The sequence below is a fragment of the Ambystoma mexicanum genome, chromosome 10, assembly GCF_040938575.1.
Source record: "Ambystoma mexicanum isolate Mex_15411 chromosome 10, UKY_AmexF1_1, whole genome shotgun sequence".
NCBI classification, from domain to species: domain Eukaryota; kingdom Metazoa; phylum Chordata; class Amphibia; order Caudata; family Ambystomatidae; genus Ambystoma; species Ambystoma mexicanum.
The window spans coordinates 1,568,145,338-1,568,163,469 of NC_090932.1; the positions used below are offsets into that span (position 1 = coordinate 1,568,145,338).

The following is an 18,132-nucleotide window of genomic DNA, read 5'->3' on the forward strand; positions in this document are numbered from 1 at the left end:
TGTGTTGGCTTTCCGGGTTGAATAAGCTGCCTCAGTAATGATTCTCTTCCCAAGAGCATACCAATTTTTACATTCTTTGTCCGGCGGTGCCTCGCCTGCGGACAAGGGGACACCTGCCCTTTTCCTTGTCGTGACCACAAGAGAATCTAGGGTGGCAGGACCCCTAAAATAGAGGGGGGGTTCAAATAGGGAAGGGGCGATGCACCTTTTGATTGAATTAAGTAAAGGGATAGCCTGGCTGGCAGGAGGCTTTTCCTTTAAAATGTCCTCCACGAAATTTGAATCTAGCACTGCCTCTTGCGTGGCTATCTGGAAGTGTTTGGCTGCCTTTTTCAGAATGGCGTTAAACGCCATCTGGTCTACAGGTGATCTCGGACGCAAAGGTGGAAAGGAGGGGGAGGAGGGGGGTCCATACATATGGTATCAGGGTCCGGGGTATGGATAGGGGACAGCCAAGGTGGGTTATCCACATGCTGGTCATCCCCCTAATCCTGGGTCTGATCAGTGGGATCATCCTCCTGCATAACGGTCAAGAGGCTCTTCTTGATCTGTAAGGTCAAAGACCTCCTCCTGAAGTGGACAAGATGTTTTTTGGAATTTGGCCACTGCAGGTCATCTTCACTAGGCCTTTTAGGAGTGAATCTCTCAGAGAAGTCCACAAATTTAGCCAACCTGTCCATACACCCTTCACATTTTTCCCTGGTCCATAGAGATGAGCCAGAGGGGTCGAGAGGGGGGAAAGGGCTCCTCCTGGGGATTTTCCAGCCTAGGATGCCGCAATTTGTCACGGAGGGTCCTAGTGAAGGGTTGGGGACTTCAGAATAACTCTCCTGCTCTTCTGGGCGTTTAGATGTGTCTTTCAAAGTCTCTTTAGACCTGTCCCTCTGTTTACTGTCCGACGAAACGATCTTAGCGAGACTCTCGCTGATGTTCGGCGTCACCGGGAGGGGTTTAGGCTGTTTAGACGGGTGCGCTATAGAACGACGCAACCAGAGCTTTATGCGTCAGCACGCTCTTAGGAGGCATCTCGAGGGCCTTGTGGGTTTTGGTGCTGGCGCCCTTACTCGTAGAATGACCGACGCATGCCGCTGACATGTTTGCAGGGAGGGCTGCCGATCACGCGAATCGGTGGGTGCCGTCGAGGAACTCGACGTACCCGTTGGCGCCTTGGCCCACTTCTACTGATCCACTGAGGCGCTAGCGGGGGTTGTGTGTTTGGTTATATGGGCAACGTGTGCGTCCCTTTCGCCGGGGTGTACATTCTCCATAGCATGACTATCGTTGTGCCTGGTGGGGCAGGGGATGGATGCCGTGGAACGCAAGCGCTCTGATGTGATGTCAATGGCAGCAGGATCAAAGCCATAGGCGTCGCTTAGATCCTCATCACATTCGGTTGCTGGGGAGCTACCCTCGGCCTGCGACATGGCGTAGGCTGCCCACTGCTTCACTCGACGCTCCTTGATCGTCTTAGGACGCAGGAGCTGGCAGTACTGACACAACACCTCGTCGTGATTGAGGGGAAGACACTTATTGTACCGTCGGCGCTAGTCTTTCCAGGGGTATTTTCCCTTAAAGGAAGGGCAAAATTGAAATGGTTTCCTGTCCATAGCTCTGGTGTGTGAAAGCAACAGCAAAACCAAAAGGGCAAAGAGAGGGGGCAAGGAAAGATTCTTGAAAAGAATAGAAACCCCCAGACCCAACTCTCCCTACTGTATAGGCCGGCCAGAAGGCCCGGCCATGCGGTCAGCAGCGCCGACCGGAGCCCCATCCGCCGAAGTCTGTTCTTTTTGCTTTCTTTGGCACTGGTTAGGAAGTAATCATCGAAGAGGGGACGAATAATGTATAAACGACTGGAGGACGACAAATATAACAATTTTGCAATAAGTAAGAGCTCTACATAAGGCAACCAGCTAGCCGGGTTGAAAAAAACAAACTGAGGGCCCTTGACGCGTGAGGGATTTTGGGTACACTACACATCCCGTTAGGGATAGTGTTACAGGCACGCCACCCATGTCGACGTCCCCTTTCGATCCTCGAAAAAGACAAGATGCAATATTCTACGGTTAGCACTAGATGTCGGACAATATGCACAACATGTGATTCTAAGCAGATTAACAAGCATCAGAAACATATATACAGTGACCATAGTTTCTTAAAATGCCTTCAATTACTTCAATCAACAAAAGGAGGTAAGTAAAGTGATGCAGTAAAGATGGAACTAAGTCTCAAGAGATATTCCCTAGCTTCAGCAGTCAAATCCCTAAAAAGAAGGGGGCATAGTGCGCAAAGTCACAGGAGCCACAATACCTCTCCTCAGAATGCATCTGTAGCAGGTCAGTTACTAGTGTTGGCAACTGTTCCAAAGAAGAGATGTAACAAAGTTACTAGCTAAGTAAAATGTGTTCTTATCTTTCAGATTATAATGCTCAGGTTCAACAACCAAACAGTGGAATGGGAGGATATAAAGATACTTTTTGTCAATGTTATCATATGGAGGACAGGGGGAGACAAATACTCTGCGTTTACTTACCTCCCTGACTCTGATTTTCCCAGATGACTGGATGGGTAAACTGGTGGTAGCCAAATGTTGGATTTCCCGCCGTTGGTTCCGGTGAGAGGAACACAGGAGCTGCGGGTGCAAGGATTCATCCGGTCAGGTCCAGGGGCAGAGTGCAACCCATGTCATTGGAGAAATGCAAGATGCACCAATGCAGCCCTTTTCAGGACACTTCACAGGACGGGGAAGTCGAATTCAAGTGATAGCCACTGCACTCAACGACAGCAGGTGTCCTTCCAGTCACGTTTGTGGCAGTCCTTCCAGAACAGGACCCCCGGAAGCTGAGAGGCTGAAATTCAGCAAGAAGGCAACTTATACAACAAGCTGGATAACAGGGGTTCCGGCTTCAAACGCAGAACAGCAACAGTTCTAGCGAGGTAGCACACTGGAGAGAAGGTCAGTCCACCAGGTGGTCAAGGGACACTTCAAAAGGCTCAGGACGGCTCGACCCTCTAAGACAGATCAAGGCTGGTTGACCCCACCAGTCCAGGGGTAAAACAATGCACAGGGCCTTCACAGATCAGGTAGTCCAACAGGACATCAGACGCCAGAAGGGATGCCGCACCTCTCCAGGAGTTTTCTTCGGATTGTGAGTTGGCTGTTGTTCTACAAAGAGCTCTTGGCTCCAATGCGGACCTATAGAAATAGCTGCAGGAGTCCTCTTATTATCCAAAACCCAGCACGGAAGCAAGTCCAAGCCCAGCAATGGTAAGGATCTGCACCATTCAAACAGCCAGAAGCTGTCCAATCAGCAAACAACTATCGGCTTCACTCATTCATCACACCCAGAATCCCAGGGACCACAGGTGGAGTGGGGGACACAGACAGAGACACACAGACAGACAGAGGGACAGACAGAGACACAGGCAAGGCATGAAGAGGGCCAAACAACAATATGGCCAAAGAACAAGCGAACATCTCGTTGAATGGTCATTTTAGGGGGAATCCGTAGAAATGAAACAAATGCCCCATTCTTCTATACACTTGGGAGATTTCAAAGCAACACTAACAAGTGAGGTTGTTTGGATGGTTACTGACCTATTAGAAAGAGGTCTTAAAAACAACCTGTCCAAAAGCAGCACTGTTTTGTAATTTAGAGTCAAGAGAATAATGCTTGCAGAACGAGTGAGGGGTGCCACATTGCAGATATAGTATAGTTAGATATGTCTCTGATTGTCAAACGAGTATGACATTCCCCTCAACCAATAAGCATGAAGATCTGTGGCAGGGTCTTGCCCATCACCGCCTTAACTTCAACTAACCATACAGTTAAAGTCGCTGTGGGTGCCATTGAGCCCAGGGTTGGCATGCCAAAAGTCACGAAAAGCAGCGCAGTCTCTCCATTACTCCAAGTAGAACTTTACAGCCCTAGCTTAAATCAGACAGTAAGAAGTCCAGTTCGCTTTAGAAACCTTAGCTCTAGAAAAACACAGGCAGTGCGATTTCCTGATTGAGATAGAAGCTCGACACAATCTTGTTCCCACCAGTCCAGTCGTCGACGCACCGACAAGGACCTTCTGTAAATCTGTAGAGGAGCTGAGCTTCACTGGGATTTCACTGAAGGGAAATCTGGTTGATGCAACTGGTCTTCAGCGGGCTGAACTTCTTCACAGGGGTCTTGGCTCCACCAGTGATCTGTCGAATGGCTGTAGGGGGCGTCCTTTTATCCAGGATTTGAGCCGCAGTTGGCTTCAAGCCCACCTATGGTAAGGATCTGCATCATTCAAACGGACAGGGGCTGTCCAATCATGGATAGTCTCTGGCCATCATCTGCCCAGAAACACTTTTTGGCGTGGATTTGGACTGGGCGCAGACAGATACAGATCACACATCTGGCTATACACAGACCGCCACTTTGCCTGGGAAAGCAGGAGCTTTGGCCAAGAAAGGGCTATCCGTAATGGAGGGCAGGAAGGCAGCCATGGCGCAAAATGGCCAAAGGACAGGCAAACATCTTGTTGCACTGCCATTTCTGTTTACATGGCACTTTTAATGGCATTATGCAGTAAAATGCAGGGCATGCGATAAAGTCAAAAACATGGTAGAGAGAAAAAAAACAGCTGCCACCAGCCCATCCTGAACACATTGTGACTGCAACATATATTTTGCTTAAGAAAAAGTAACAGGACCCAAAGGATCCCTACCGCACTTCTCAGCAAGGTGATGTGTGCATCTTAAAGAGAACCAGAATTCCACTTGGGGAGACAGGGCCTCTGTACTGATCGTCACAAAAAGTGAACACAAAGCAAGTTAAGTAAGCCTAAGGGCTTTACTTGCCTAAAAAAAAAAAAAGTTAGTTCAGGATGAGACAATAGCAAAAAGATTGGTGTCCCATTGAACCACATGGGGGTGGGGGAAGAAGCAAAAAGAAAATCTTTCCTATTAGACTTGTTCTCTCCTACCACCTACTGTTCTCACCCTCCATCCACAATCTAGCATCCTTGCCATTCTGCCTTCTAGTTTGTTCCTTTACCTCACCTCTACTCCTTTCCATACCAGCGGTCACCTCCAACCTTCAACAGGCTTCATTTCTGTTGTACTCTTCGCCATCTCGTACCACTTTCTCCCTCTTGCAGGGCCTTGTTCGCTGTTTTCCCCTACCTCCCTCCCTGGTTCCTCAGCCCCTTCCTAAACTGTTCCTACTTTGTGCCAGTTTCTCCCACCTCAGCTCTTCGTTGCTCTCCCCTCCTGCTCTTTCCTCTCATCAACCTCCTCCCCCCAACTTCACGTCTCCCAACTCCAATTCTACGTTCAACTCCACTCTTTTCGTTCTTCCTCAGCTCTTTCCAACTGCGCCCCGGTATCCCTCTGCGCCACTCATTTCCCTTCCTCCTATGGTCTACTCTTCACATTGCCCATCTTTCACCTTATTGTGATCTCCTCCCTTCTAGTTCTGCTTACCTTTCACCTTCTTCCATTATCACACTTCTACCTCTGCCTTACTCTCCCCTCTTCTCGTCACCACACTCCAAACTACTCTCCCCCTCGTACTTTTAACATTCACACCAACTATCGGGTACGGTCCCCTTTCAGATCTGCAGGGACCTGGTTCTGAGTTTTAGGGGATAAGTGTTCAGCTGTGTATGGGATGTGGGAAAGTATGTGATTAGGCAATACTTCTCAGAATTACAGAATTAGCACCCTAAGACTACTCATTGGTCCGCCTGTGATTCCATGGGCTGACGTACCAAAGGCCGGGTGCAACATTTGTTTCCCATTCTATGCATAAAATGATAAAGTGGGGGGTGTGGCTTGAAACCTTCTGTCTTTTGTAGTGCCAATGCTGACAACTCACAGATTGTGTGAACGCGAGCACAGTGTCCAATACACCAGTTGGGGCCAGCTCATGAGCTGCTGTATTATGGAAATCGTGGATACATGTGCAGGTTGCTCAATGATGGTATATGATTAGTTATTTATAACACGCTCAACACCCAGAGGTTTCTAAGCGCAGACCCGGGGATTGAACATGTAGTGCTCTGCTCCGTGTCGTCTAGCTTCCAAGGCGAGCATGTTGCCCCTGAGCTATCATCCCGAGATCAATGAATTGCAGGACCCAGGTCTGCCATTCTGCTGGCACGTTGAGATGGTAGCTGATCATTTTACTGCGATGGGTGGTTGAAACTAGTAAGTTGTGGGACAGATATGAGGATATGGATGCACTGAAGCACCTGGGGGATATCCAGTGCCTTCTCCGAGGACTTCACCATGGTTCTAGTGGTGATCCGAAGTTCCATCCACTAACCCCAAAGATGGGACTTTGTCACAATAGACAAGACTCAATGCCTAAATACTGCAAACAGATGACGCTGACCAAAAACAATGAAAAGACAAGTAACTAAGGTAACTGCCCAGACATCACGCAAGGGTGGCTTTGGAAGACATGAAATTACCTCAAACACCACTGAACAGACAGCTAACTTCCCAAATATTGCAGAAAGACAATTTTACTTACAAACAAATCAATTTAGGGCAGGTCAGCAAGACACAAAAACACTGAAAGACAGGCAAGTGAAATTACCTTATTACCTCAGACATAGACCAGCATATGACCCTTACCAAACACTACACAGTACATACATATGACTCACAGTTGGGTATGCCCCACCTCATCAGTCCCCTAAACCCAATGCTAGCCTGTGAGGCTTTTTGCACTAATGAGCTTGCGCCTACATCATCATTCCTCATCTCCAATCCACCAGTTAAGGCCGATTATATTTCTGGCAATGGAAGTATCTATGGTACTATGGCATTTCCAGCACTGAGGGCTGCTGTTGCTCTATGGTTCTTCCAGCTGGCTCCCAGAACTTCAACCAAGATTGAGTCCCCTTGCTCCGTGATTATTATTATATTAGGATATTTATTGAGCGTGGACCTAGCTTCGGGAAACAAGGAAGCGCGTTACAATCATAGGGGGAACAACACTGAGGGGACCAGTGAAACAAGAGAGCAGGGAGAAAACAGGAAAGGGCAGGCAATTAGGCAGCAAGGGATCTACAAGCGGCCAGGGAAAGAAATAGTGGGGAAAAGAGCACCCAGTCTTAGGTAGGGTGGGGAGTGGAGGGTGTGTGCACCTTGGTGTTAGGAACGAGCAATTCCTTGAAGAGGAGTGTTGAGCTCCTTCCTGAACTGTCCACAAACTTCCATGAATTACAGATCATGGATCTTTGTGCACATGGATCGTCACAAAGAAGCATGCTCTGAACTCCCACTACAGAGTAAGGTGTACACTTCCAATTTTTCTTGCTGTCCTGTCAGTTCTTCATTTCACAAACTGAATCGCTGATAGAAATGTTGGTTTCCTGAACCTAGCCTCATCCAGTATTAGCTGGATCTTCCATAAAATGGGTGATGGGGGATAAAAACTGCAAATAGTCATATTGTTTGGTCTACCAGGGAGTGAGAACAGGAACGTTACCCCATAATGTATAAGTCTGCCTACCATCATAAGCTCCTGTGGCCCTTCTTGATATGCTATGTAGTGCTGGCATTCGGTCAGTATATGGCCGCCTTCAGGATGTTCGCCTATGGATCCCTCTATGAGCCGAAGCTGGACATATAATTTATTTCACATGCTCCTCAATCCTCAAACAGGTATTTGATTAGCACTCCTGAGTACTGCATAGGCTGCGAAACTTGAGATAAATCTGATTGGTACATACCGCACGGAAAGATGCGTCCAGAGGCCAGTGACCAAAGCAGTGTTGTAAGAAGATATAGAGTTTCTGCTGGACAAAGCGTGGAATCACAACCCTGAAAACACATTTGAATGTTATTAATATTGTATAGACTTAGCACTCCATTCCACCACTTTGAGAAGCAGATAGGCATTCAGACATTATTAGCCCCACACATACAAGATAAATATTGTTAGGGAGATGTTCCAAGGGTCCACTGATGAAGGCTTAGTAAGACCAGCCTGTAATGTTAGGCAGCGTTTCCCAAAGCTATTCCTGATTCTCATTTGGGAGCTCGTAGAGCAGTCAAAACTTCACTCTCAAGAAGGAAATCAGAGTGGTAGTAAGGTAAAACGCGCACACACACACAGGCACGCACGTGCCCACGCAGGCACATCTGCGTGCATACACACACACACACATCTGTGTGCTTACACACACACACACACACACATCTGTGCGCTTACTCTCACACATCCGCGTGCATACACACTTCCACACATGCAAACACACACGGATGCCTGCAATAAAGAAATGTCTACACAGTATAAAAAAATTTTAAATAAAAGGTGTCCATAAGTGAAAAACCTACTTTTATGCAAGTACTTGAAATTAGACAAGGGATATTAAAAACAGTCATGCGACCCCTAAGAGGCACCAGCAAACATTCATACAGTAATCCTTATTAGGAAAAACTTAGGCAATAAGGCCAGAGGTGGGGACTTTTTTCCGGGCAGTAATGGCCTGGGCATAAATGGTGCAATTATCGCCCTGGTAAATCCCTTTGCAAAAGGAACCTCTATCTATTAATATCCCTGAACAGACAACATGGGGTTTGGTGGTACCCGGGGTACTAATAATTGAGGGATGCTTTGTGAAGTAGGTGTGCAAGATGGCCACGGGAGGATCAAGGTGGCCCCCGAAAGATAGAACAAGTGGTAGATGAAAGTGGAGTGGATGAGCGGCGTGAAGGGCATGGTGCGAAAGTGTAAGAAGGCAATGTGAGAGTGGAGCGACGCCATGGCTGTGAGCTAGGTGAGGAGAGGCAGCCAACAGCATGCATCAGATGCAGATGGTGAGGCGTGTAAAGCACAAGTATGAGCCAGCGCCAAGGAGAGTACAGACATTTAAGTGTATGGCCACAGACATCAGCACGGGGCGCGACACTTGTGAGCCTTAGTATCAGTTAAGGCGTGCCTTTCAGCCAATAGAATTGGCTCTGCGCTAGGACAATGGTACTCATTTTCATTTCTATGTGAAACTGCTAAGAAGTTTCAAAGTTTACCCATAGAGAACAAAATGACAAAGTCAGCAAGCAACTTCTGGTTATAGGGAAAACCAGTCAAACATAAGCTCACAGGAGAAACGCAGAAGAGGCAATCTAAATGCCTATGCCTGATCCCACCAGAGGAGATCTAGAGGTTGAGTCAATTAGGAAGAGACCTAGGAAGGAAGTTTGCAGAGGAAAGTCCACAAGTCTAAGGCAGATAAGAGTTGAAGCCATGGTGATCTGGAAAAAGTCTGCAGGAGAAGCTTTGAGGTACTGAAGAACGAAATGGCAACAGATACGGAGGCAGAAGACTGATTGAGAAGGCTTCTGATTGGGACCAATGGGTCCAGGGGATAAAGAGATGTAGGTAAGACCAATATCAGATTTTTACAGATTGTGGTTTCTGTCAGGAGGACTGCAGGCAAAGTGGCTGGTGATGAAGAGGATGTTGGAGGACACCTGACAAGACAACCCTCAAGTCAACGAATGCAGGCACTGTAGCAGTGGTGATACAACGTAATGCTACATTTTAGGACGGACAGATCAGCGGATGCTTCGGGAGGACTAAATACTGCATGAAAGGACAACAGAGGTTCCCTCAGAGGAAGGTGCAACTTGGCGTGTACTGTGCTGCAGCAGCACTTGAGGACAGCAGAAACTATTCTGCCCGTCCTCCAGCAGCAGAACAGGGGCTCCCACTTCTATGTCAGTGATGCACTTGTTCCACAAGCTTCAGGAGATCACACAAAAGTGGCAGTGGAGAGGGAAGAGACTATGCGGACGATCAAGTGAAGGGATTGCCAGAGATAAGACAATTTATAGCGCTTTCGACAAAGTGCTCTACACAGAACATTTTACATACACTTATCCAACCGAAGTTGGTACTCATTTATTGACTTTGACCTTTTTGCAGAAAGAATAAGAGCTTTGTCTTTAGGAAGATCATGAGTCGGGAGAGGGGAGAGAGGGGAGGGAGCGGAGGGAGGTGTGAGAGAGAGGAGAGAGAGAGAGCGAGAGAGAGAGAGAGACAAGAGAGGCAGAGACAGAGGCTGAGACACAGACTGTTAGGTAGATGTTCCTTCTTGAGTGAAATTCTCCCCACTTTGTGAGACCCCCAGCATTTTTGCTGGACTATTGCATTTTTTGACTGATTCTCCCGAGTGAGTGGGAATCTTTTTCCACACTCACTCATTCTTTTACTTTAACCATGGGATCCCTTTTTACCTTGTGTTGGTACTTTTTGATGGAGTTATGCTTTCCTCCATCTTTATTGGCATCTATATTGTATTACTGCAGCACACAGCACTTTTTGTGCAGTGTTGCTGGGAGCTTATTGAGCTTCCCTTTTTATTTGACCTGTGTTAACACATGTGGGCAGGGGGACACTTCTGTCCCAACTGGGTTTTATTTTACAAGATCAGCAAACCCCACCTTAAGTAGAGTGCTGAAGGGAAACAATGTCTCCTTTTTCTCGCCTTTCCAGTAACTTTTATTTACTGTTCAAAGTTCATCTGACAGGCTGACAGGTACCTTTCTGCAGAACATTTTGTGGACTTTTGTTGCAGGTTGCCTTCACAGCTGCGGTAAGGAACACAAGGGTCACCATTTTCCTAAAATGGTGGCTGTACATTTCTAAGCCCTGTTTTTGAGGACTTGGTCTTTCTTGATCCTTCTTCTACCTGCCTGGGTGGGGGAGGTCTGCATGGGTCTTAAGAGTCTTGGCAGGCTTTCCAAGGAAGCCCACCAAGACTCTAAGTGCCTGAAAAGACAGGTGGTGGGGGAAGTGACCAAAACTCCCTTGGTCCGTGTCCTACAGTGTGGTTGCCTGGAACCAGTTTAGGCTGGGAGGCTGACCGTCACCATGGGACAGCAACACCACCCCACACCAAGTTTGAATTAATGCATGTCTGATGATTGGTGGGCTCAGCCTGTTGGCCTGCATAAAAGTTGAGGTTCCTGGAGAAGAAACTGAGTAGACCACTGGACTAAAGATCCGAAGAGGAATTCGTAGAAGAACGTCCCCACCAACTTCCAAGCGACCGCCAGAGCCGTTGAATGACCACTGCAGACCCGACCCTGAAATCCAAGCAACAGGGAAGATCTCCTGAAGACTACTTCCTCCCCTGGATTGGTGGGCCTAACCAGTCCCAAGACCACCTGCATTTTGCACTATCCCTGGAAGAGCAGCAACCCCGCCCGGGCCTTCAATCTCCCAATACCCTGTGACCTGGACCATTTTGCCATGCATCGTCTTGTGAAGCGCTGTTTCGTCTGAAACCCTGTGGGCATCCTTCTGGGCCTGCAGTGACTCTTTCCCCCTCGTAGGCATCCCCTCAGGCGAGTCGAGGACCGAGAACCAGAGTGGTAGCTGTCACTGTCCGAAGCCTGTGAAGGGCTCCAACAAGATCCTCTGCTTGGCATCCCACTGCAAGAGTGTCACCGTCTGATCCCTCAGTTCCTTCTTCAGACGCCAAAGCTAAGAAAACAAAACCAGGGTCTGCATTTGCCTCACCTTGGGGACCATCCTGAGACATCCTATTCTTCACTGAAAAGGTACTGTCCCGCTCCAAGGCAATTACCTGGGGTTTGATGCATTGTTCTTTTGCTCCTGGGGGCTGCTGTCGGGACCCGTGACCCAGAACCCCACTGGCATGGTTACATGCCAGGTAGGGGTAGGGCTCGGGGTTCATTTGGGGCCTCAAGGGCCTTGCATTTTCACCGGGGACTCTCCCAGGCTCATACTTGGAATGGGACTTTAAGGGACTACTTTTTATGTGGAGGCCTGCAGCCAACATGGAGACACCCACACAGTCTAGTCCCCAAGAACCAGACTGTGCGGTGCAGTGTTTTAGGGTGTGGTAGCCCGGACTACTTTACCTGGACTACTTTACAGGGTAGACTACATAAACCACACCCAAGCTAGAAAACGTGCTTTGCGTTATTCTGCAGCCAGCAGCGTAACGCTCACCGTGTTCAGGGACCAGCACCCGGCGAGCCTGGAATCGCGGACCGGCCGAGGAGACAAAAGAACATCATTAGCAGTTCCAGCTTACCTGCAGTCTTCCATCCTTCGATCCCAGCTGCTCGCGGTCTTCCATCCCGTTGGCAGCATCTTCTGGACATCGCGCTCGCACCGGAACGAAACACCTGGAGAGGCGATAAAAAGGGACATCGTTAAACCGGTTACTCACGGCAATCTCAGCAGCAACCAAAATCTCCTCACCTGGCTGGGCATATCTTGGCCGGTTCCGCTCCGGAAATCACTGCACGCCTGTCAAGCACTGAAGTAGTTGGATCCTGCAGGAGTGAAGCTGGCACTCCAAACCCCCTAAGCCTGCCAGCCCAACAATCCATATATTATAAAACTATTGGCCAGGCAAACCCAAGGGGAAAGGGGAATGGAGAAAACAACAAAAGACAAGTACTCCCACTGCAGGTACTTCAGACAAGGACTGTCTTCACTGGAAAGTCTTTGAATCAGTAGAGTTCCTAAAATGAAAGTACAGCCTTCAATAATAATAATGTGTTATTATCTAACTACAATCTCAATAATACATGTTGCAAATGACCTGTTGCCTAAACTTGTTTTGCCCTTAGGCTGCTTCTGAAGTTCTATTGCTTCTGCTTAAGATGCTGTGTATGAACTTCACTTCTATGTGTCTTTCGTCTCTCTTCTCTCTTTTACTTCAGACTGTTCTTCTTAAGAATATGAGATCAAAACAGTATTGCTATTATCATTCTATTTATGAATGTTATACTTCTATACTTCTTCTTCTAAAATTATTAAATAACATATCTTATTGCCTTATCTTTCTTTTGATGTCTCTTTAAATATCTGTTGAAATGTTCACATTTTGGAAAATGGAAACTTCCATAAAATTAGGTTCCATATAGACTTAGTTGAAGAGTTCAGTTGAAAAAAGAAACTGACTCACTTTTAAAATCCGAAGCGTTTCCTCAGAAAAACGTCTCAGCTTCCTCGCAGTCAGTAACACTACGAAATGCGAGGCAAAATCCAAAATGGCCGCGACGCTAAGCTAGGTCGTTAGGTCCTTTTTTCAAAACCGTGCACAGGAAAACAACGATACGCGCTATTCGCTCGAAACGAAAGAAACCATAAATGTTTTTGTAAGATTTAGACATTTAAATTGTTAGAAACACGACAGGAAACGATACGCGCGCCTTATTAGTGCCAAAAACTGGTTTGCTAACTTTTTGAGGTCGTTTTCTTGTACATCCGAAAATGTAGAACTGTTTTCCCCAAAATTATTACACATTCCTTTTCCTAAAAAAGTACATCATAATAATTCCTTCAAATCTAAAAAATATCTTATCGACTATCTTAAATCTTTCTTAAATAAAAACTAAAAGTTCACTTAGCTTAGTCTTCGTTTCTTCAAATAACAATTCTGCTGCCAGCAAACCGTTATAAATGGGAAATCTTCTGTCGTCTTCTTTCTTGACTTGTACATCTAATATTTAAAACGGAATAAAAGATTCTAAACTTATTAAATTTAAACTATAACTATTTTTTACTAGAGCTACAAATTGTATGACCTACTCGGATTAATTCTTTAATGAAAGGCAGTTTAGAACTATTTAGAACATTCCAAATGACTACACAATGCTGCCTGCTGTGAACTTAACCAATCACTGCTGGAAAGGTGTTCCACCATCTTGACTTGGGAGCTTTTCCTCTTTCTAAAATGAAAGTGAGTTAAAGAAATATGAGTAAGCTTTAAAAAAAAAAAGAAAAAAAAATGAAATTCTTTAACTCTCTACTACCCAGGGTTTATTAAATACTAAAACTAACCACCCTTTCTAGCTTTCCTGGAATAATATTTGAAACAACCTATTCCCATAGCGCTCTTGCCAATGTGAGGTACAAAATGTGACAACCTGACAACGCCCCGAAAGATCATCGTAACCTGAAAAGGAATAAAGAATACAGGTTAGCCCAAAAAGACATTAGCGCGCCGCATTTCGCGCTGAAACTACCTTTCTTCATACGCTCCACGTCCATAAATCCTGGCAGGAGCCGAACCCAAGCAGCGCATCCAGCGATGCCTCTGCATGCCTAAGGGGGAAACAATCAGGGAAGGACATTAATAGCCCGAAAGAAAAGCAAAGGCCCACAGAGACTGCTATAATCGAATTTACCTCTTTAAAGACACTTGAATGGATTGGCACCAGTGAAGTTAACTTGGTCGCTTCAACCCTCAGAAAATGCGCGCCCCTGCGCAGAAAGCAGGACGGAGAGCACGCCAGACATAACAAGGTGAGGAGGGGGGCGATCAGGTTGAGTCTAAGGGGCTGGTGGGAGGAAACGAAATCTGTGCCCAAGTCCAGACCTCCTGTGTTTTCAGGCCCACTTGCCATCATCCCGAATGGAGTACATCTGGGGGGAATCCGGCAACCAGGGCATAAAGGCATCCCCGTGGATACCAGGTGAGCGTAACAGCTGCATTCAACTAATCCCTGCACCCCTCCAGAGCCAGGCTGGAGTCCAATTGGGGTGGTCGATCCACTGGGCTCTATTCTGCCTCAGGACATTTGTTCCTTGGGGCATTACTGTGAGGAAAATCCCCAATTTCCTTGCTGTTGTGAAAATGTGCCTGCAAATCTGAAGGGTGCCTGCTAGGCCCTGGCTTCTGGAACACTTACTTTGTGAGACTCACCTAAAACAGAGTTGGACGTCCTAATCTTAGTTTGATTAGATGGTCAAAGTATTTGTTTCCCACTTACTAGGCGTTACTTGTCTGTGCGTATCCAACCACATTCTAGTAATTCTCGTATAGGTAGCCCTTGGTTCCAAGTTTAACATTACTCAAGGTCCTGATAGGCTGGGAGTTATAATTCAACTGACCAAATCTACCAGATGGCTCATGCTGCAGCCATTGCCTATATTAATGTATTTTTGGATTGCTGTATTATCAACAGAACTTCAGTAGACAGTTTGGTTGAATAAGTACCTTTTGTGATGCATTAATTTCTGTCAAGATTGCTACAAATCAATGATTTCATCAAGGATGCCATTTGTGATTTCATCTTTGATGTCCTGGGTGCTAGTCTGAGCAAGGCATGGTGGGGGGCCCAGGTTATGGTTGCCTAGCTTTCCAAACCAAATTTCTTTGATTTTTCCATTTTTACGCTGCAACCATACGGTCCTTTAACAACATTTTCTCATTGCATTTTAAAGGCATTTATTGGAGCAACTTAACCATAAAGTCCCTTTGACAATTTCTTTTATTGAATTTCAATTGTTTGTCTAAGTAAAGAAGTTTCATGATGTTCCAGCACTGTATGTAAATTATTAATAATTCCCTTTTAACATATATTGAAGAACTAAAACTCTTCTTTCACAAAAACATTTTTTGCTGTGCATACCGACATGTTGGGGATGAAAGTCATGGGTGAATTGCCTAGCGCATTAGGCTCAACCATGACCCTGCCCCACCAAGCTACTACCCACAATATCCACTGGACCTATCCTACAGCCTGGTGCAGTTCACACCCTAAAGGGCTAATGGGCCACTGTCCACAGCTGTAATCACAAATGCTGGGGCATGGCCTTCAGAGATTTTGCCAGCCCTACGAAGCAACCCATGACAGATTGGGGTGGGCCTGCAGACCAGCCCAGTGACTATGACAGCCCAATTGTAGGACAGTGGCATACGCCCATGACTTGCAGTCATGGCCACTGGCAAAAATATCTGGGTCATGAGATTCAGCTAAATTGCCTACCCCAAGAATAAACACAGTAAACATTGTCCATGGCCTGAAGCCCGGCCTAGAGGCCACAACTCCTCAAAATCGGGACCGCAGGCCACTGTTCCTGGCTTGCAGCCAGGGCCAGTGTCAACAATCCCTGGGGCATGGGCTTCAGCCATACTGCAGTCCCCACTGTCCATCTCCGAGCAGATAATATGCATTGCCAGAGGTCAAACCCAGTGCTCACTTTAACCCCATAGCAAGTCACGTTGCAGACTTTGGCCATGCCCTGGACAATATGGCCCAGGCCATGCCTCAGTTAAAACTACTTTTTGTTCCTCTACATTTGGGCACATTTGAAAAAATAAAAACGCAGGATGGTTTAACTCCACTTTTGCTAAAGAATGCTTTCAGCACATGGCTGAAGCTCCCCACGGAGGTTCGGTACAAATCCGTCCAGCAGTTCAGGCTGTAGGCTGTGAGAACATCAAATGTCTGGCCGTCTTTGGGCATATTCCACCCCATCCTTACCACAACTCAACTCCCCAGGAGTTGTTTATTTCTAAAACCAGCGTAAAGTTGAGTTTTAAAAAATATATATATTTTTTTTTACTGCGACTTTCACAGACCATGGGCGCTGTTTGCTAATCCAATATGGTATCTATTTCAAAGGTTTGGATGCATCTTAAGTTTCTCAATTGACCAATCAGCATCTTTACGTGATGCCTGTGAACGTTACGCAGCTTCCGGATTGGTCCAGAGGGGTTTGTGAACACTGGACCAGGAAATTAGTTTGCGGACTGCACCGGCCAGGACACGGCCATCGCTATTGGATTATTGGGGGTGGACCAGTTGGGCAGGATCACCTTAATGGGGCGAGGGCCTTTGGGGAATGGTCTTGGGACAATGAAGGGTGACACGCTGTACCCCCTTCCGTATTACACTCTTTCCCAATCCTACCCCGTAGGATGCTTTAGAAACCCTATCCCCTCACCCCCTCTTTCCGACACAAACACTTTCTTACACCGTGAAAGACAACAGACTAACACCAGAGCCGCTTACCTCATGTGTCCCAAAACAAGGGTCAGGCAGACTCAGGCAATTGACAATAAATACACATACCCGACGACCCTTTCCCTTGCACATAGCACTTTATGGCTAATACACACAGAATTATGTCATTGTGTGTATTTATATCAGATATTAGATCTGAATATATTTTCAATGAGGTTTATGGCACTGGAGGTGTGAGCAGATAGCTTGTAGTGCAACTTTGATAAGTAGCGTTATTAGTCGCCCACTTGGGCAAGATTGGAACACCTCACACTTGTGCCATTTATCTTTATTCATTCCCTCATTGTGGCTCATAGTGAGTGATGATTTATATATTTTGGATTGCATTATGCACTTTATAAGATGGTATATCCAATAAGGTGTGAACAGATTTTATTTGAAGATTGCAGTATGCACTTTATTTTTGATGTTTTGTAACGCGAGTATACTAGTTGGATTACTTGATTTGTAATTCCACTAGGCACTTTGGCGAGAGGCTGTATATTGATTTGCCATTAGCGAGTTAGAAAAGGGTAACTAATTGCACAACCGCATATCTGATTGTGTCACAGGCATTTTGGTGCTGTAATCAGTCTCTCTCATTTGGGGGACGCTGAGGTCTTCTTTCTCAGAGTATCCTTTTTGTGATGTATCAGCTCTGCCGCAGCTCGCATTTTATTTATTCGCGGTAAGTTTGTTTTGCTATAAAATGTTTTGTTTTTAATGTCAACCACTAAGCGGGACAATATATGACATGCATTACTTACCGTAATAGCATTTCTGACGACTGTATCTGCTTAGATTCACAAGCTGTGCATATAGTCTGACATCTAATGGCAACCGCGGAGTACTGCATCTTATCTTTCGAAGAACGAAAGGGGAAGTCGACATGGGCATGCCTCCAACACTATCCCTAATGTTAAGTTACGTGTACCCAAAATCCCCCACACATCGAGGTGCCCCCGATTTTATTTTTTCTGCTGTGAGGAGTCTTATGACTAACGTGAGTCAGTACAGAAAGAGAGAAGAAGTAGTTCGATGTCTCTGTTCCTTCTACCCGAGCGGGGAGGAAGGGTGGGCGCATGTGAATCTAAGCAGATACAATCATCAGAAATGCAACTGGTTTCTTTTTCTTAGTGGTCTAGTTCTTTCCAGGTAGTACATGACTGCCCTACGCACATCCAGTGTGTGTGTAGGCTTCATTCCACCACGTAAGTGGGGTTCTGCAAGAACATTGGTAGTTCGATTGACTGGTTCACATGGAACTTAGAAATAAATTTGGGCACAAACCGAGGTTGAGTGCGCAGAACCACCCGACCTCTGAATTGTGACAAAGGAGTCTAGAATAGAAAGGGCCTTCAGTT

General features: G+C 46.4%; 1 protein-coding gene across 4 annotated transcripts in view; it reads right to left on the reverse strand.

Moving 5' to 3' along the window:
• Nucleotides 1-18,132, reverse strand: part of SMPD4 (sphingomyelin phosphodiesterase 4) — a 669,498-nt gene that overhangs the window by 227,724 nt on the left and 423,642 nt on the right. For all 4 annotated transcript variants that reach the window (XM_069619878.1, XM_069619877.1, XM_069619876.1 and 1 more), the window contains one exon: nucleotides 7,720-7,810. In XM_069619878.1, the coding sequence (XP_069475979.1) occupies nucleotides 7,720-7,810 (91 nt within the window). The remainder of the gene's footprint in view (nucleotides 1-7,719; nucleotides 7,811-18,132) is intronic.